Source organism: Pimephales promelas, chromosome 16, assembly GCF_988280905.1.
Source record: "Pimephales promelas chromosome 16, fPimPro1.hap1.1, whole genome shotgun sequence".
Lineage (NCBI taxonomy): Eukaryota > Metazoa > Chordata > Actinopteri > Cypriniformes > Leuciscidae > Pimephales > Pimephales promelas.
In genome coordinates this window covers 21,329,989-21,351,750 of record NC_142784.1, presented here as the reverse complement: position 1 = coordinate 21,351,750, position 21,762 = coordinate 21,329,989, and the positions used below count along the sequence as shown (strand labels likewise).

At 37.5% G+C, this 21,762-nt stretch overlaps 1 protein-coding gene across 1 annotated transcript in view; it reads left to right on the top strand.

Moving 5' to 3' along the window:
• The first annotated feature begins 1,653 nt into the window (after nt 1-1,653).
• Nucleotides 1,654-21,762, top strand: part of rtn4rl1b (reticulon 4 receptor-like 1b) — a 175,856-nt gene continuing 155,747 nt past the window's right edge. The window contains exon 1 of the mRNA XM_039670973.2: nt 1,654-2,535. Coding sequence (XP_039526907.2) covers nt 2,523-2,535 — 13 coding nt within the window. The 5' untranslated portion in view covers nt 1,654-2,522. The remainder of the gene's footprint in view (nt 2,536-21,762) is intronic.

The following is a 21,762-nucleotide window of genomic DNA, read 5'->3' as shown; positions in this document are numbered from 1 at the left end:
TTTTAACAGAATTTAATTCATTAAGATATTATAATAAAATACATTTTGTTTAGGCCTATGTAAAGTTTGGAAACATGACATTTAAAAAAATGTTTTTGACATTTTTTTATAGAAATCTATATGCTCATCAAACCTGTGTTTATTTTATCAAAATTACATAAATATTTTGAAATATTACAATTTAAAATAATGGTTTATATTTAAACTATTTTAAAATACAATTTATTTCTGCGATGCAAAGCTGAATTTTCATCCGCCATCACAGTCTTTAGTGTCACATGATCCTTAAGAATTTTTTATAACCTGTGATACTTTTTTTCAGGATTATTTGACGAATAAAAAGCTGAAAAAGAACAGCATTTATATAACAATTACATGTTTAAAAGTTTGGGGTCAGCCATTTAATAGACAGAAGTTGAATTTCGATTTTAAGAATATGTATAGGCTACTACTTTTTCTAATTACAAATGATGTGGAAGTTGTGTGGAATAACTCCATCTTAGGGGCACATTTTTAATTTATATATTTTTCTTTATAAATAATACATGTATTTTTAAATACACATTTTTTTGTGTTTCTGTTTGAGCTGTTCTTCGTGGCACACAATGTTTTTATTAAATAAAGATCGCTGTTGCAGTATTTGCAAAAACTATTAAGTCTTATTTTTTTTATATAAATGTAATGATATATTTTTTATAGCCTACATAAAAATAAGGATGCTTTTTGCAGTATATAAGATTTTGAAAGTTTATGTAAAAGAACAGCATTTATATAACAATTACATGTTTAAAAGTTTGGGGTCAGCCATTTTCTTTTCTCTTTTTTAAGAAATTAATACTTTTATTCAACAAGGATGTGTTAAGTTTGGGGTCAGCTATTTATTTATTTATTTATTTTGAAAGAAATTAATAATTTTATTCAACAAGCATGATAATGAAGAGTGATAATGTTCAACAAGAATTATCCAACAAGAGTGATAATGAAGTGATAATGAATATTGTTAAAAGAGTTCTATCTTAAATAAATGCTTTTGTTTTTAACTTTTTATTCATCAAAGAATAAAAAAGGATCACAGGTTCCAAAAAAAAAAAAAAAAAAAAAAAAAAATGAAAAGTGAAAAAATGAAGCAGTAGCCTACACTCTAAAAAATGCTGGGTTGTTTTAACCCAATTTTGGGTCAAATATGGACAAACCCGAAATGTTGGGTTAAAAATGTAATGTAAAAATTTAACCCAACGGCTGGGTTAGTCCATATTTGACCCAAAGTTGGGTTAAAACAACCCAGCATTTTTTAGAGTGTACAACTGTTTCCAACATTGATAAATGATTTCTGAAGGATCGTGTGGCACTGAAAGTAATAACTGCGGAAAATTCACCTTTACCATCACAAATAGTACATTACCTACATTTGAATCTATAATTTTTTTTACTAATATTTTTACAATCTTCTTTTACTGTATTTTTTTTTTTCAAACAAATGCAGCCTTGCATAAGAGACTTCTTTCAAAAACTTTAATAATGTAGTAATGTAATCTTAATGTTTCCTATATATTCAAGGTGTGCCAGCCTGGGATAGAATAAAAAGAGCAAGACAGAGAGAGAGAGAGAGAGAGAGAGAGAGAGAGAGAGAGAGAGAGAGAGAGAATCGAGCTCAGAACAAGAATATATCAACCACTAAACCAACACATGGTAATTTCAGATTATTTTGTGGAGAGGGAGAGAGGAAGAACAGGTGATAAGTGTTTTGAGAGCCCCATCAGCTCTGAGTCTGAGGTATCAGGCACGCGCATCTCTCAGCAGGAGCGCATCATCTGTCCATTCCGCCACTCTCTCACCGCGCGCTGGACATGTGAAGGTGGAACGCTCATATAGGCTCATATGTGATTTGTCCATGCCCCGAGACCCAAAATATCTGGACGAAATGCTATCAAAAAGGTGGATTGTTGGAGATTTTGTGTGGAGGCAGCGGGACACCTCCCCATAGTTCGGCGTAGAGTGTCTCCGAAGAGTGCACGAGAGTTGCCGCGGCTTGGATTGAGGACCATCTCCTGAATTTACTCAACAATCTGTGTTTTAGAGGGATACGCGAAATTCAAACGGCGTCAGTGTCTTGCAATAAGAGCGTTTAGAGTATTTTGGATCACATATACTACAATATTGCTTGTTTCGTGAGGGTCGCTGAGAGCTGAACACCAGGTGCCCCTGCTTAATCTATTCACTGGATAACAACAATTTATACTGCAGAATGTGTTCCTCTCCTTTTGGACTGCTCTCAGTTGCACCTTGTGAAATATTTGCTCGGGACCACACAGGATGAAACGGACATCAGCATTGCAATAAATTAGCCTAATTGAAATTCAGCAAGAAGTCTCCTCTGAGCTATAGGAGTACATACATTTATGTATTCTGATTAAACCAGACAGCGTTTGATAGATCGCTTGGCATCTTACTGACAGTGGGAAGTCTGGAATACAAGAATAAATGAACCTGAGTGGACAGACAGACTATTAACAATATCCAACATGTTTAAACGTGGTAAGTACAATTTACAACTTTTATCCATGCTGTTTTTAATAGACAGAAGTTGAATTTCGATTTTAAGAATATGTATGGGCTACTACTTTTTCTAAATACAAATGATGTGGAAGTTGTGTGGAATAACTCCATCTTAGGGGCACATTTTTAATGTATATATTTTTCTTTATAAATAATACATGTATTTTTAAATACACATTTTTTTGTGTTTCTGTTTGAGCTGTTCTTCGTGGCACACAATGTTTTTTATTAAATAAAGATCGCTGTTGCAGTATTTGAAAAAACTATTAAGTCTTATTTTTTTATATAAATGTAATGATATATTTTTTATAGCCTACATAAAAATAAGGATGCTTTTTGCAGTATATAAGATTTTGAAAGTTTATGTAAAAGGCTGTTAAGTTCTACAGCTCTCATCCATGTTCATCTTTCCAGAATCATGTGTGTCTGCCCCCGGGTAAGCTCAGCGTAAAGCAGATGTGTTTAAAATATTCATCATCATATCATGAAATATTTTCTTAAGATGCTATGGTGGGTGCCGCACTGCAGTTTATCGCCAGTTTTTCATCAGAAAGCATTGTGCTGTCTGCCTGGCTCCAATATATTTCTCTTGGTGGGTTAAACAGGTTTGGCTCAGATAGTCTGTCACGATTATTTATGGTCTTTGTTTATGATCAAATGACAAAGTGTATAAGGAGTCAATTGTAAGTCAATAGATTAACTGGTTAGTCTTGAAGCTGTCAGTGGGAGACAGTTGATTGACCTGCAGATCATTTCAAAGACTTGTTGTTTTCACTAGATCGTTGATTGTCAGTCCTGGTGTATCCCAGCATTGATCCTCATTCAGCAGCACACCTGATATATGTATCGTCGGCTCTTTAGTAGAGGCTCTGAACAGGGTGTGTCAGATAAAGAGGACATCTATGTGCAGTGCCAGGATCAGTTGTAAGAATTGACAACCCCTACATCAAACATATGTGGTTTAACAAATCCTAAATCTTACTGTTTAAAGTTCACTAGGACATTCCACTTGCCCCAATTCACTTGTCACTAGATCTTAGAGCTTTTGCATGGCACTTTTACATATGCTCAAGCTCTGAAGTTGCTGACTGCTATAAATGTGTAGCAAGTCAGTCTGAAAAAACGAATTTCCTTGGAGGAGGCCCAAAGCTTAACACAGAGACAATTGTTATTTCAATAGACTTGGCGTAGGAACAAAACACACCAATCAAGCCTCTCATCGGCACACTAAAGACCCCTTATGAATGCCTGTGAGGAGCCTGTGTTGCAGATATGAGAACAGTGGGTTGGTTTTGAGCTGATTTGGATCTGATTTTCATTTACCTCAAAGTAAACCGCTACCAGGTTTGCAGATCTTTTTAGGGACATTTGGTCCCACATATCAATACAGTTTTTGTTTAGATCTGTATTAATGAAAAGTTGTGAATATTATCGACCTGAAACTTTTAAACGCACACTTATATTGGGTTTCCATGTTTAATGGGGACTTTCCATAGTCATAATGTATTCTGTCGGCTAACCCCTAAACACAACCCTCGCCGAAAACCTGAACTCTGCGTGATTTATTCGATGACTGGTATTAATATCTTTGTCTGACATGGTTTTACATCTCATGTGTTATAACAGTCCTCAGGCTCCCCAATAAATAAGACTTGTAAATTGGTTTCAACAAAATGGATACCAGTGGCAACAACAATTGTCAACAGCAGCACAAATGATAAGGCCCATCCAATGGAGAAACTGTGTTTTTGTTGTTGTTTTTGGTTATGTTTTCTTACAATTGTGAATAAAATGTGCTTTTAAAAGTCAAAAGAGTTGCTTTAGGGTAATGAGGTTTCTTTGCTCTGTTGGGTATTAATTGGTCTTTCACTTCAGAGTGCATTCAAAATTACGGGAAAAAAAAAATCTGTTGCTGTTTTCTGTTGTGCCTATGACGCATAAATAGAAAACAGCTTGAAAATAGTGAATATATTGCTTTGCACTGGTGTGACATTTTCCAGAAATGTCAGGCCTAACTGGTTGTGTGGCTGTGCCAGGGCTGAGCTTGCGCTGTTTCTGCTAGTAAGAGGTCCAATTTCCTGAAATTTTTCCCTCAATTTCCTCCCAAACTTACTTAAACACACACAGGCATGTTTTGGTCTTGGTTGGTTTAATATAAAAGTGCAGCCACACTTATCCTCTCCATCTCTTAGCATGTATCCTGTTTTCTCTCTCTCCATTTCTCACTTTATTCTGCTTGCACTTCACAATGTCTGACAGTCATTTCGATTAAAACATGTATATATGATGCTGCATGGTATATTCAGATTTCTGATGCTTTTCTGAAGGCAGCTCTTCAGACTATAATTGGTTTGTTGTGCTGAGTTGCCAGTATAGAGAATGGCCTCGTTTTAAAATTCAGCCTTGAAACATTGTCAGGCTCTGAAATCCAGCCTGATCTACATCCGGTGACAAATATATTCTATGCTTGAGTTGATCTGCTTAGTTTCTAATCGAGAAAAACAAAACAGGCATAACCCACACCTGCAAACAAACCAAGGTGATTTTCCCTGCAAATCCTCTGCAATGAAATGAAAGAAATAACTATGCAGCTGTGAGTGGAGAAAGTCAGTATTCAGACGAGATCCTAGACAATGTTGTTATGGGCAGATGGATAGGAGAGGGGGGTTGGTAAGCAAAAGAGGGAACACCTGTGGCCTGCTCCTATTCCCCACTTCTGAGACCTTCAGTCATTACCACAAACACCCTCAGACTGAAATACAAAGTAACAAGAGACAACTTATACAGCCTGCACCTGCTCAGCTCTTATTATTTGTAATTCTCCAGCTGCAACCAAGACTCAAGCATAATAACTGTTTTCAAATAGGTTTCTGATAGACTCACGTTTGTTTGGCCATAAAGGTAGTGCTGTCCAAAAACACACTCCATTGGTTGAGCAAGAAGTTGATGTGTCGGACCACTCAAAGAGCCACAGAGACGAAGTGTTTACTTGTTGTAACTTTACTATAAATTACCATTAAAAATGAGGGACGGGGTTGGGGTAGGTCATATATTTATTTATACAGTAATGTAACGTTAAGTCAACGGCATCCATAAACACGCTGAAAAGCGATTATGCATGTTGATAGCACGGCAAAAATGGAAATATGAATTGGTGCGTCTTACATACGCCATTTCATGAGATCAGTCTGTCACATAATAAAACATAAACAACACAACATAAATCAAGGCCTGGCTTCTCTTGTCGAGACGGTGCATCGCGCAGGTGTCGCTCATCGGCAATCATGCAACCGGCCTAGCGCCCTTCTCCCAAGGCCCTTGTCCTCGGCCTTAATATTGTCTCCCTTAAAGGACAAGTTCGGTATTTTACAATTAAAGCCCTGTTTTAAGATCGTCCCTGATGAAATAGAATAGTTAAGATTGTTTTTTAGACAGATGCTCCCGTCACGAGAATTTTTGGACAAAGACGTGAAACTCACCGAGTGGTCTGGGGTGTTCACTGATATGCTCACACAAAAATCGCTGCAAAAGATGCTTTCCAACAGGTTTTATCGTAGTTTTTGTCCGACTTCATTTTCTTCCTGTTTTCGGTCGAAGTCCACAGTAATAAATTGTCGAGTTCACGTGCGCGATCATTGGTAACTATAACTAAGGATCGCGCACGCAAAATCGATAATCGACTACTGTGAACTTCGACCAAAAACAGGAAGAAAATGGACTTTGGACAAAAACTACGATAAAACCTGTTGGAAAGCATCTTTTGCAGCGATTTTTGTGTGAGCATATCAGTGAACACCCCAGACCACTCGGTGAGTTTCACGTCTTTGTAAACTAAAGTTGTATGCGTTTTAATGAATGATTGTTCGAGTGCACCTATGCTTTCATTATAAAGGTGTGGGGGGGGGGGTGCTAACACAGAATCCAAAAATTATCGTGACAGGAGCATCTGTCTAAAAAACAATCTTAACCATTCTATTTCATCAGGGACGATATTAAAACAGGGCTTTAATTTGTAAAATACCGAACTTGTCCTTTAAACATTAAATCCCTGGTTAATGTAAAATATGAACATTATTCTTTCCTAAGAAACACATAAAATGTTAACAACTTTCTTTTAATTGGCTGAAGATATTGTGTGATCAAACCTATCTGAAAAGTGTAATATATAATATGTCATTTCTTTCAGCTCAGTGTAATTCAGTAGTGTAGTAATACATATGCTCTGATCACATCAGTGGACTTCAATTACCACACAGCTATGAAACATGCCTGAGACTTCTCTGCATGCCAAACAGCTCATTTCCTGAAGGACACTCACTGAATGACAAAAGGATGGCAAGCAAGCGCCGTTGCCTGTCATCTTACCCCGTCCCATGGGACATAAATTCTTATCATTACAGCTATCAGTAATTATAAGTAATTAGTAGCACAGGAAGTGGTATTTTAATGAGTGTCATTTTCTTCTTATGTCCTCATTTTCACGCACCTTTTGACCAGTTCAAACCCGGCACAGGACACACTTGGTTAGGATGGATGGGTTTTATGCATATCTTTTGCTTCCACATAGACAAATGAACCTAGTGGTTTGTTTTTACTCTCCATAAGGCTGACTTCCACTGGCATTAGACTGATGACTGTAAATTATTATTTCTAAGAATGAGTTTGCAATCTGGATGTCTGTACCTGACATTTTGTCTTGCAACAATGTTCTCATTAACTCATAATTCATACACAAACTATAATTAAATACACATTTCCTGGCTGCTGTGGTGTCCAGAAGGGAGGAAATCTCCAGCGTAGCATGTGGCATCTCTAAGTGCCCTTTACCAACACCTGAAATCTCAGCACAAATATCTCTCCTCTGCCTTTGGAGTGGAAATGAGATGCTGGCTTGGTCATTAGTGGATGATAATGAGCTAAGAGAGACAAACAACCCTAAGCCCTGTTGGTTTTCTTAATATTAATAATTAATTTCTGATTAAGTGACTAATTGCGGTGGGAAGGTCAATCTCAATGTAAGGTCCGTTGATGTTAGGAGATGAGTATAGTGTAGAAAGGAAGGGAGGTGGAAAAAAGACATTTCAACTTTGGATCGAAGGGTTTTTTTCAGCATGAAAATTTAATGCCATTCCTATAACAATAATATTATAGTTTAATATAGTTTAATATCGAAATTACGTTTTTGTATTGTGAGAAAAAAAAGTTTTCAGCTTCAGAATCATGAATATTTTTTATTTTTGCTCACTATTGTCCTGTTCACTGGGCTACCAGCACCAAGTCCATCAAATTTCAAATTCAAATTTAGCATTTTAATCAATAGTGCATAAGTTGATAACCTTTTATCACAAGTCTTGGGAGTATCACAATAATATCGTATCGTGAGTTCAGTATCGAGATACGTCAAGTCAAGTGGCGTGTTATCTAAACGCATTTTGAGCTATCCGAGTGATTCCGCGTGTATGTACACGCCATTGAATGTCCGAAACGAAGCAAGATGTAGATCTACATCTGGGGAGCGATTTTTTTTTTCCTAGGATGGTAGAGGTAGACTCATAAATGGTTTTAACCCCAGTGACAGGTAGGTTTAGGGATGGGGTTGGGGTAGGTCATATATTTATATATACAGTAATGTAATGTTAAGTCAACGGCGTTCATATAAAAGCGATTATGCGCGTTGATAGCATGTCAAAAATGGAAATGCGAATTGGCGTGTCTTACATACGCCATTTCATGAGATCAGTCTGCGTATCGTGACATGAGGGTATCGTTACACCTCTAATACTTATATAAATACACTTACAGGTAAGTTGTAGGTTTTTAGGATATATATACAAAATACACTACAGGTAAGTTGTAGGTTTTTTCTTTGGTCATATCTTATCTGACCTACAGCTCTAAGTAACCAAAAATTAGCACTGGTTTGCCCCTTCAAAAAAAGGTGCATGATGCCCTGAAAGGATAGACAGTGCAACAGTGTTGACAGTCATCCCAATCGTTCTAACGCTCTGCTGACAGACATGCCCGAGAGATGCTTTTTAGTCCCATAGTGCAATGACCAGTGAGTACTGAGACAGGGATGCTGTCCTCCCTGCAGGCTTTGGCTGGCATCTGTCACACTGCACTACTAACACATGACATGTGGCTGACTGAGGAACTGAATAATCATCGGTGAGACACGTAAATTCCAGAGAGAGCATGTGCGAATTGAAGCAGCCATGCAAAGATATACTGTATGGTACAGTGCATAAATCAATGTAAATGAAAGGATAAACTCACTCGTACAGTACATAAACGGCCAAGTCATGCTCTCTTTACTTTTTTTAACCGTGTTCTTAAAGTGACCTCCAGAATCTGTTCATTTCTCGTGATCCATAAAGCTGGTTTTATGTTCCCTGCTGTGCCGACCTTAATGCAGATTATGGAAACCGTTTCGGCATAGAGGTCAGTGCATTTTGGTAAAATCTTTGCCTCTGATGGAAGTCTCCTTTATGGATTTGTTTAATTATAAAAATCTCAGCATGGAGCTTATAATAGCCAGAAACTCTATAAACTGGCTATAATCTTCAAGGGTCTTTTTTAGGCTCCCTCTTGTTCGCCCCGCTTATTCTCCTGGATTTCTACTTCTATCTGTACTTTATTCTAGGAGATGAGACATATTATAGAAACTGGAGATATGAATTGGAGAATAGTCACTTTCTTTATGTTGAGACAAACCTGATCATCATCTTGGATCGAGGCCATAGAAGGAATCTCAGTCATCACTGGGCATTGTTTCACATTTTGCTCGCTTCTCAGATTGAATGAGTGAGTGAGTGATTGAGGCCCTGAGTAAAAGCACCAAATAAGAGGCAATTCCTCTGTGTTATAAGGCCTTCTCTTGCCTGAAGGATCTTCATTGTATGATTGAAGCCAATTCAAAGATCAGCAATCCCTCCAAGATATTCTATCAATAACTCTACAGTGGGATGCCGGGCACGCAGTCCTCCTGGGGGCAGAATGAGCCTGTTTATCTCCTGTTGAAAGCTAATATGGCCATATCCATGTTCAACCTTATACACAGAAGAAAATAGCTGTATGAAAGAAAAATAAAGTGAGATAAATTTAAATTCTCAATTGTTTCTTGGTGAACGCATTGAGATGTGAATCATGGACAATTTTCATTCAAGTAATCTCAGTTTGGAATAGTGGTTCTTGAAACCCAATCTGGAATCACAATAAAATAAATGAACAGTTTAACGAACCATTTTTTTTAAAGTGTGAAGAACACTTTAATAATCTAAAGAATTTTTTTCAACTGTAGAACTATAGAATTTTCTGAAATGGAAAGGTTCTATGGATGCTAAAGTGAACAATAATAAAAAATTAAAAAAACGAAGAGAAGAGATTTTAACAATATTTCAAATTGTGTTCAGATGACCCATCCCCATCTATTTGAATATGAAATATTTGTTTCTAATCAAATTGTTCCAAAATAAAATTATTGGAGACATGTCAATGCATTTTCATCCCAAGGCATCATACTGATGATTTTGCCAATGCGTATACATCCAACGCACATGGTACCCTTTAGCATCAATATAACATGCTTCGGTTATGGGGTAGGGTTAGGGTTAGACCACTAGGAGGCGCTTTCTGGCCCATATATATCTGCGTCTCATATTGACACTAAAGGGTGCCATATGCGTTGGATGTTGACGCATTGGCAAAAGCGTCAGTATATGACGCCTTGAGATGAGAAAAGGCTAGTTTAAAGGGATTTAAAGGGATAGTTCACCCAAAAATGAAAATTCTGTCACTATTTATTCACCCTCATGTTGCTCCAACCCCATAAGACCTTCGTTCATTTACTAGTCCATATGCTTCTTTAAGGATTGAAACTTGACGGCCTCGGAAAGTTATTAAAGACATTGTTAAAATAGTCCAAGTGACTTCAGTGGCTCAATCTCTGCGAAAAAACAACAACAACAACAAAAAAAAAAAACGACTTTATTTAAACTTTCCATTTCCTTCTCTCTGGGCAATCTGTTGTCCTGGACTGTTGTCACTTGGACTATTTTAACGATGTCTTTAATAACTTTTCGAGGCCGTCAAATTTCAATCCCTCAAGAAGCCTATGGACTAGTATGGAGGAGTGATCCAGCTCTGAGATTTCATCAAATACACTGTATCTTAATTTGTGTTCTGAAGATGAACGAAGGTCTGGTTGGAACAACATGCGAGTGAGTAAATACTGAGAGAATTTTCATTTTTGGGTGAACTAACCCTTTAATGTTGGGCTACTGCATGTCAACAATTGTGTCAAAGGGAATTTTTTAGAGAAACATCTAAGACTAAGTTATCTGTATGATGTGTTTCCTGCAGGTATGAGAGAACAATCTTTGAGCAATACAATTTCCTGTGAGTATCTATAAGATGTTATCACATGATTTTACAAGGCTTTGATACACTGGAAAAGGCAGAAAACACTAATAAATTTACATCAACAAAGGTATTGCACTGCTGCAAACATCCACTCATTGATTGTCTTCACAAGCCACTGTCTGCTTGTATGTCTCATATGTTACCATTTTGACATTAGGGCAGGTCATAAAATGTTAAACCGCTTCCTGTCCAAATAAACCGTAGATTAAATCTCCTGACACATACTGAGTTTAGCAAATATTGTCACTCAAAACTAAACCCCTGGAAACCTCTGTGCCCTTTACACACAGTTGCGGCACACACACACACTGGTGTTTCAAACTCCTTTTATGCTTTTTTATGTATTTATTTGTGTTCATTTCTGTATACTGTTTGTTGCATTTGCAAATTTAAAAGATATTCTCAATCAAATTCTGAATGCACAACCCTGCCGTGAATCAGTGTGCATGATGTCAAGGTCTGAATGAAGCTCTCAACAGCAGTGTGAAGGCCAAATCAAAAGATATTCCTGTATGCAATACAAAACATTCAATATACAGCAGATTCAAAATACAACTAACCACAATTACTTTTACAGCTATGCTTTTGACTCCAAAAACACACATTGTATTACATCAAATGCGAAACAGACCTCTTGAATTCCTCCATATTTATAGACAGAGGTTGAAAGAGTAATACCATATTCTAATCAAGTAAAAGTACTACTACTTCAATGAAATTTTACTTAAAGGGATAGTTCACTTTGAAATCAATTTTTGATATGTTTTAGCTTACCTCAAGGGCATCCAAGATGTAGGTGTCTTTGTTTCCACAGTATTTTCAATGTTGATATTTTTAGGTCAAACCGTTCGTGTCTATTGGTCATATAATGCAGGTCTATGGTCACCACCTCAAAGAGCATGCACAGAGAAGTCCAAATTAAACATGATTTAATGATTCGTAAATGTAAGTACACAATGATGGCCTACGACACGAAACGAGCGGTTTGTGTGAGAAAACAAACAGTATTTATCGTTTTTACCTCTTGTAATCACAGTCACGTCCAAGTGATCTGAGGGTACGGGCGCTTCTGTCTGCGCAAGCGCCGGAAAGCCCCGGAAGTGATCTCTCGCGTGTGTACGTCACTCATTGTTTACACACAGATTTCAGAAATGTTACCCTTCATTCAGTGTGAAGATCTAAACATATTTAGATATACAGGAAATTGAAATAGAAGACGATTTCGATATCAACAACATCCATAGACCTGCATTATATGACTGACAGACAAGAACGGTTTGACCTAAAAATATAAAAATAAGAGCAATAAGAGCCCAAAAAATAGGGCATCTAGTCTCTATATGATAGTCTTAATCTGCAGTAGGGATGGTGTCATGTATTCTCCTTTTGAAGCCTCTTTGCGTCCACATTTTTGGCAAATTGGATATCTATCCTCGAGGGCAACTACGCTTTTTCTTTTCTACAAAGGATTTCCATACTGGCTATAATTCGCTTCATACAAATTTGAGGGCGTCACCATTCTTGCACGTTTGTTCTCCCGCCCTTCAATCAATGCAGTAGTTTCGGGGGTGTTATTTTTTATTTATTTATTTTTTATTCTCCCTTGTATTATTTTACTCAGTAACGAATATGATTTCAAAGGTAGCGAAGTACAATACTTCAAACGCACTTAAGTAAAAGTAAAAGTACAGATTTTAAAAACGACTTATAAAAGTACAAGTAAAAAAAACACGACTCAGTTACGTAACATCAATGTAATTCGTTACTTTCCACCTCTGACACCTGAAATTCATATTACAACTAGACTTTGACTGGTTTTCAGGGTATTTCAATTTGATCTGTCTGTGTGCCTTGATCTGCATATCTCACATCTTGTATCTCTATATCTCTGTATCTTTGCACGCTCTCACCTGTTACCTTTTAATAAAAGATAATACAGAAACACAATGTTAGCTTGCAGCAAAATTGGAAATCCACAGAAAAATCATGCATCTCTTATCTTTTCATCCTAAACTGCATTGTTCTCGTAACAAAAGAGCATTCAAATGAAAGCATACATGTAGCCTACAATGTTTCTTTCCCTGGTTATGGAGTAGATTGAAAATGATATACAGACATGTAATTAGCTTTTTCATTAAAACGGGAGCCCACTTCAGCTTGAGATTGGAATGAGACCGCAGTAGTTTTTGGAACAGTGTGAGACATTCACTGCATACATTTGCTATGGGAGTGAAATTCTCCCTGTACTATATGTGACTAACCTTCAGTGGCGGCTGGTGAAGAATATTGGAGGGGGGGCTGAATAACAGGGGGGTCTGGGGTTCCCCCCCCCAGAAAATTTTGAATTTAGTAGATGTGATTTCCTGCATTCTTGTGCATTTTAGGCCTTAGGCCATGCCCTTACCTATACCAATAAAATAACTTAAACCAGTCAATAACAATGGTCAAATAATACAATAATAATAATAACAGTTTGACAGTTAATGATAATGAACAAGTTGCATGTTTATTATGCTCTGTGTGCTGACAGAACAAGTGCAAACACTTAATATTGATAAATTATAATATAGGTAATACAAAAAATAATAGGTAATACAACAATCTAGTTTAATCAATCCCCAGCTGTAGACTACATATTTTTGACAAATTGACAATTGGATAATGGATAACAATGTGTTGATACTAGAGAAAGAGAGAGAGAAAAGGCTCTGAAAGAGAGGATGGGACAACATTCTTGAGGGTAACACCCAAGTATGAGAAGAAAGTTGATTTTAACTAGTATGAAACACAGTAATCTAGCTCAGAACTTAAAAACATCAAAAAACAAAGCAAATGTGTGAAACAGTGTTTATGTGTGTGTGAGTGACAGAGACAGACAGGTCAATTCCCACGACTAACTTTACATTATTTCCACTCGACGTCACTGGCGCTGCCATTCTGCTCTCATCTGAGGTAAAAAAAATGTCCCGTGGTGCGCGTGCACGGTGCACTCCCCTAATCTGATACTGTGGGCGATATTTTCAACGCCCCCAAACCATAAAATTTGACGACGCTGATTGGCGAAATATAAACTTTTTTGCATAGCAACCGGGGAACCATTGGCTTAAATTCCAGCACTGTGGGGCTGAGCGAACTGGCGCCCTGAGAAGACAGCCTATTGGCTATACTACTACACCAACATGATAAAAGTAACGAAAGTGAATGCAAATATCATTCTGGTGAGTTCAAAACACTTTTCAAAGTAAAACCATTATTAGCATATAATTAACACAGATTATTTTTCAAAATGATAAATTATAATATATATTAAAAAAACAGACAGACAGGTCGGAGGGAGGGCGGCGCCCCAGCGCCCTCTATGGGCGAGCCGCCGCTGCTAACCTTAATTGCAATCCATATCTGCTGAGCACAAAAATCCTAGAAACCTGTGGATTGGCTCTTTTGACATTGGCCAAGTGAGAAACCACCAAGCAACCACAAAGCAATGCAGAAAAATCCCTCAGAACACCCTGGCAACCACACATTGGGGCAGAACGAAAAAAAAAAAAAAAAGCAACTGATATTTACTTAAAAAAATGTACAAATCTATTTTAAAAATCATTGTATTAATTCATAAATGCTGTAATATAGAATTATTTAAATAATTAATCATGATTATAGTAGTAGCAGCATTTTTTAATTAAGATGTGTACATTTTATTACTACTACTACTACTTCTACTACTACTTCTACCACCCCAACCACCACCACCACTACTACTTCATCATCTACTTGTATTTTACTACTAACACCACCACCACTACTACTTCATCTACTTTTACTACTAACACCACCACCACTACTACTTCATCATCTACTTGTCTTTTACTACTAACACCACCACCACTACTACTTCATCTACTTTTACTACTAACACCACCACCACTACTACTTCATCATCTACTTTTACTACTAACACCACCACCACTACTACTTCATCTACTTTTACTACTAACACCACCACCACTACTACTTCATCTACTTTTACTACTAACACCACCACCACTACTACTTCATCTACTTTTACTACTACCACCACCACCACTACTACTTCATCTACTTTTACTACTAACACTACCACCACCACCACTACTACTTCATCTACTTCTACTACTAACACCACCACTACTACTACTACTACTACTACTACTACTTCATCTACTTCTACTACTACCAACACCACCACTACTACTTCATCTACTTCTACTACTAACACCACCACCACTACTACTACTACCACCACTACTACTTCATCTACTTCTACTACTAACACCACCACCACTACTACTACTACTACTTCTACTTTATCTACTTCTTCTACTACTACCACCACCAACACCACCACTACTACTTCATCTACTTCTTCTACTACTGCTACTACTACCACCTCCACCACCACTACTACTACTACTACTTCATCTACTTCTTCTACTACTACTACTACTACTACTACTACTACCTTCACCCCCACCACCACTACTACTTCATCTACTTCTACTACTACTACTACCTCCACCACCACTACTACTACTTTTACTACTACTACTACTACCTCCACCACCACTACTACTTTTACTACTACTACTACCATCACCGCTACTACTACTTTTACTACTACTACTGCTGCTGCTGCTATTACCACCACCACTAATACTTCATCTACTTCTACTACTACTACCACCACCACCAACACCACCACCACTACTACTACTACTTAATCTACTCCTTTTTCTCCTTTTACTACTACTACCACCACCACCACCACTACGACTGATACTACTACTACCACTACCAGCACCACCACTACTACTGATGTTACTACAACTACTACTATCTCTTCTACTACTACCACCACTACTACTACTACTACTATCCCTACTACTCCTATCCTACTACCACCATCAATACTACTTATACTACTTCATCTACTCCTACTTCTACTACTACTACTACTATAATTTATTATTAATAATATTTTAAATTAGTTTTAAACAAAAATTCATACATTTTATTTTACAAAATAATTGTATTTTATGTACAATAATAGCAATATTAATCTGAATTAAAGCTGCAGTCTGTAGTTTCTTTTGGGGTTAAAAATGATCCAAAATACATATTTGAGAAAATACATAACCAGCCAGTGTTCAAAACTATCTGCTTGCCGTAGCTCGATTCAAAGCAATAAGCTTGTAATAATGTTTTTAATTCCAGTGGTACTGGTGGATTTCCGTGGGAGATTCGAGAGCATGTCTTTACGTCATTATGTCACATCTGTACACATAAAGAAGGAGTCTCGGCTAGTATAAGCTATATTGCGTGAGGATGCTGGGGGTGGAGATTTAGAGCATTTTCTCACAGCGCTTGATATAATTAAACGTATCAATTTGATGGAGGATCCAGAAAGGTTCAAACGACGATCACCAGTGACAACAGATTCACCCGCCGAGAAATGCAAAAGACTTCGTTCGGACTTCGGAGTGGCAACAGAAAAAAGGAGACTGAAAAAACCGGACCCAGGCGAAAACAAGGATACATATCGGAAGGACATTACATGTAGTCACGCAATGCTGACATTGTTAACATTAATAATTTGAGAACAAAGTATAATTTGCACAGTTTTGTGTGATTTGATAACTTATAAGCGATTGTTAGATTTAATCAGCGCTATTACACTGATTCATGGAGCGCGATCAGTGTGATTTTTTCAGAACCAGAACAAAAGTGGATGTTTCTTCCTTAGATGACATTTTCTGGTAAATATTACAGTATGTTGGTCATACTTCCAAAAAGAATAATCTGTGATTCTGAATGTGAATAACTGCAATTGCAGGTTGCGAACAGAGATGGCAACAAAGAGGAAAAACTGCAGACTGCAGCTTTAATTAATTGAGACTATTTCAAATACTATAAAATACATGACCTAGATTGCAGCAGTAAATGATTTGTCCTTTAGTGAGGCTTTTTATTTACTTTCATTGCTCTTTAAACTATTTCAGTCCAAGTTTGATTGAAGCTTTTAGTGTCAAGACAACCTCTGGGAGAGATATTGGTTTAGCAGATTTGCCCTTGTCTCTTTGTAGCACAGACATATCAGTAATCCATCTAGTAAAAACAACAGAAGAGCAAGCGAAAGCTTTGTGCCAACCAGCTCATTTACACTTCCATATTCCCATATGAATATTGTGCGTTTAGGCCACACTAAAGCTGGTTTTATCCCCCCATCTGTGTCTCTTCATTTAAACCAAAAAAAAAAAAAAATCTCCTTGCCACAGAGCTAGAGAAATAGCAGAGTAATGCAGTCAAAGAAAAACATTGCAACAAAAGAAAGACACCAGAGAGATGCATATTTTGTAGTGGATTAACATATTTTTAGAGGAGACAAGGAGAATGTACGTATATAACATGTAAATTGAATGGAGAGAGAAATGAAAATGAGGCAACGTCTGCAGCTGCAAGGACAGACATTAGCTTATTTCGGGATATTAATGGAGGGAACTGGTTTTCTTTGTCACGGTTGCTCTCTCCCATGATAGATCAGAAGGTTAGCAGCCTCTCACAATTTGCCAGCATCTTAAAGCACAGCAACCAACCTCAGCTGGCCAATCAGAAGGCCGTATTCACCCAAGCCTTTGCGCCCATCTTTGGGCTTGACATCAAGACCTCAAGTTACCAAGGGAGCTGAGAACTTCTTTTCAATCTCTTTGATTGTATTTGCATTTTACTTTGCTTAATTCATGTCTTTGAGAGCCTTCTTTAAAAGTATGCGGCACAAAGAAATGATGAGATTCACTGGAGGCTCTGCCTTCAATGAAGATTTGAAGGCAAACTGCTAACAAAAAAATCAGACTAGTGGAAAGAAGTGGAGAGGAAGTTCTGATTGCAGTATGCAGAGGCTGATTAAGCAAGGACAGAGGGTCAGTTAAAGCTGTTTATGAAAATGTGGTCAAAATTATTCTAATACTTTGCTAAAGTTGACAGTAAAGTTACATGAAAATTCATTTTCAAATAAATGCAGTGCAAAAAGTATCATATTAAGCATATTATATTTTAAAAAATTCCACAATATTACCCTTTTACTGCATTGTCCATTGAATACGTGCACTTATAGCTCTCCTTTAGAAAACAGCTTTCAAGATGGCTGCCATCTTGTCAACTGTGAGCACACGACATATACTGTAGCAGGGTTTGTGCTGCACGTCAGTGAATTGAGCAGATTTTTTTCCTTCAGAAAGGTAAAGCTGTGTTTAAGCTTTTACACACAAATGGAACCAAGATACGAGGCCAGTTATTTTCCTTTATTTTCCCACATTAGCTTCAGTTTGCATGGTACTGACAGTCAAATGAAATGGTGATAAAGACATCTGAGTGCTGTGACTCTGTTTAGAAGATATTTTAAACCCCATTGCCATGTTATTAAAAAAGCTTGCAAAAAACAGTTTACAATGCTAGCTGGTTTCACAGATAGACTGGTTTAGTGGTTGATAAGCCAAATAACTTATGAGTCGAAGCCAAATTAATAGACCATTTTGGTTAAACTGTTTGGGATCTGGCTTACCATGTTCAAAAACATAACTGATCTTCCCATTAGGGCATCGTATTGCTGTACACTCTTAAAAAATAATGGCTCTTTATTGGCATGAGGAACCTTTAACATCAATGGAACCTTTCCACAAAAGGTTATTTATGGTGGAAAATGGCTCTTTAAATTATTAAAATGTTCCTCATATGGGGGGAAAATGATGAGTTCTAAAGTGATTAGAGAACTAAAAGAAGAACTAATCACTGAAAGATTTTACGGGGAACCAATTTTTATTTATTTATTTGTAATGCTGTAAAAAAAATGTTTATCATCATTGTGAATGTACATTTATATTTGATTTGAAGATATTGTTCAAATCCTGCTAATATTGTTATGCTAATAAACTCTCACAACCCCTAAAATTCCCCATGTCCCATATCACTCTTGTCGAACGTCACATGAATAAATACCGGCACAAACAAACAGCAAACACACAATAACAACCAAGACAAAAAACCCAGCAGAAGGCTGTGGTCCACACATGAAGTCTCTCAATGCTGCTGCAATTATCTTGTTGATTGGCAAGGCCAGTGGCTTTATGCAGTCGCAGCTGTGGTGAAGCAGGTGCATTAGCTGCATGTGTGTGACTGCATTGGTATGAGTCCATCCACAGGCCCCATCTTCTGCAAAATATAACAGCGTCGCAAAACAGACACCGCGCAGACTGCTGCTGTTCTGGGAAGAGGCCAGTTGGACAGGTGGCAGCGTTTAACGTAAATAAATGCTTTAACCTACCCCATCATATGCGGCTCATCCTCATTCGGTATTTATGGCAGTTTTTGGCAGTTGAAATTGCATTGAAATTTCAATTGTTTTGGAATGTCACACTGTGACAGTGAGATTTAGAAAGCCTTGTTTGTCAAAATCTCCCTTTAGACTCATTGGCCTGTTTTAAAGGCCTTCTAAAGCTCGTGTAAACACACACTCTAAAAAGGGCTGGGTTGTTTGAAACCAAATTTGGGGAAAATATGGACAAACTCAAATGTTGGGTTAAAAATACAATTGAAAAATGTACAGTCGAAAGTGAAATTTTTAAGTTGGTTTAAAATTTGAAATGACATTTTTAACCCAACATTTGGGCTTGTCCATATTTTAGCCAAATTTGGGTTCAAGCAACCCAGCATTGTTTATACTGTAGTTATTAATTATAAAGTCATCGGTTTTAAGTGGTTTTATATAAAACACAATATAAAAAATCGAATAGTGATAATTAACATTTTAGTTTTAAATAATTTCCTTGATATCTGTTCTTCTGAAAAATACATTACATAGATTATTTGTTTATCAAAGTCATAAAAGTATGTTAAATTATTTGAGCGTAACCTAATTAATATTCATGCTAGGTCTTCTCTATTACGTGACATCACAACCAGCACACTTTTTAAAACAAATTGCCCATGAAGATCTAACACACTACTAAGAAAGGTCAACTTCTCCTGCTAAACAAAGTTACTCACACTTAAATGTCACTGAGGTTTATATCAAACAGTCCAAAAACGCATACTGGTGGGAAACATCTGTCACTGCGGCGGATAGCTAATTAGTGTCGGAACGTGCCTGAAGGTGTGTAAGAAACTCTGTGTTATCTTCATAAAAGATTGCCAGCATGTCTCCATTAAGAAACACAAGACAATCGCCAAGTAAACACATTGCAATTCAAAATGATAAATGGCCCGAAATGGAATAAAAAGGGAGCGGAGAGATGCGATTGATGCATTAATCAGTGCAGTACAGACACATCAATCTAACGGGAAGAACTCCCCATTAATCCCAAACTTGATGCCTTTATACCCAGCTGAGGATTGGGATAATAGCAGATGGACAGTACGGCCCATCAGGCCTAAAGTCTTTATGGTAGTGTCAATACTACTGGAGTCCCTTATGTCTTCAGAAGTAATGAGACAAAAGCCCCAACCCTGAAAGAGTAATATCATTCATTATCCATGGCTAACAGCCTCTCTCTGGCTCCAGTGAGGGGCTGTTCCGGCATCCTGCAGTCTGCCGTCATTAGCCCGATGTCTTCATGGACCCCTGATGCAGAGACAGTGTTGAGAGGGCGGAGGACCATGTCTCTGGTGGGCTGGACTGGACAAATGGGTCCTGACCTTCTCACATGGTGTCAATGACTGCAACTGCTGCCTTAAAAACAAAACTAATGCTGTAAAATGTTGTGTTTACGTGATATAATGTGTGTGTGTAGTGTGTATAATTATTTTGTGTAGGCTATACATGCATGTGTATATCTAAGAAATAGTTGCATGTATGTTTATACCTAATTTATATTATATATAAATGACACGTTTCTTAAATATATTACATGCATGTGTTTGTGTGTGATATGTATATATATAGACACAAAATTAATATACACACTACACATAAATATGTAGGATGTAGTGCCATTTCATGAAAGGAAACAACTGCTCATTTTCAGTATTTACAGCAAAACCACAAACATAAAAACACAAATTATGAAGCACCCCCACGAAACATGCGACCCACGTGCTTGTAAACCTTCAGGGAAGACCTCCTACACGCATACCCATGCGCACACACACACACACACTCTAAAGCGTGGTAGGTGAACGCTAACCTCCATGAACATGCAGAGGTGCTGCCGTGCTATAAACATTTGCACCCACTCATGCAAGCAAACACAAGGCAGTCACACGCAAGAGGATGCCAGCTGCTTTGCACCAACAGAACGCTGGGGATGCGGAAAATGAAATGAAAACTTTAGTCCCTTGACCCGTGTATTTACATGTGTCCTTCACTCCAGTGAGATGTTGTTCTCATAATGAACAGGCGTGAAAAGTGAGATAGCCCTAGCTACAGACAGAGCCATTTTCAGCTTCCTCCGTTTCAAGGCCTCCGGCATGCAGAGATATTGCATATGCGTGCGATTGGGTGAGTGAGCGTGTGTGCGTGCACGGCCTCGGAATAAATAATTGATAGAAAAGGGAATTGTTAGCAAGTGCAGAATAATCACAGAGGCTCGGACTAATTGGAGAGTGTTTTTCACCTTGTTGCAAGAGCATTTAAAAAAAAAAAAAAAAAAAAGCGGAACTGGAGGGGATGTGAAATATGGACCCGAGACAAGGGAACGGGAATAGGAACGCCAGACAGATTGTTCCAGTTATGATAAAATTCAATTAACATAAGACTTC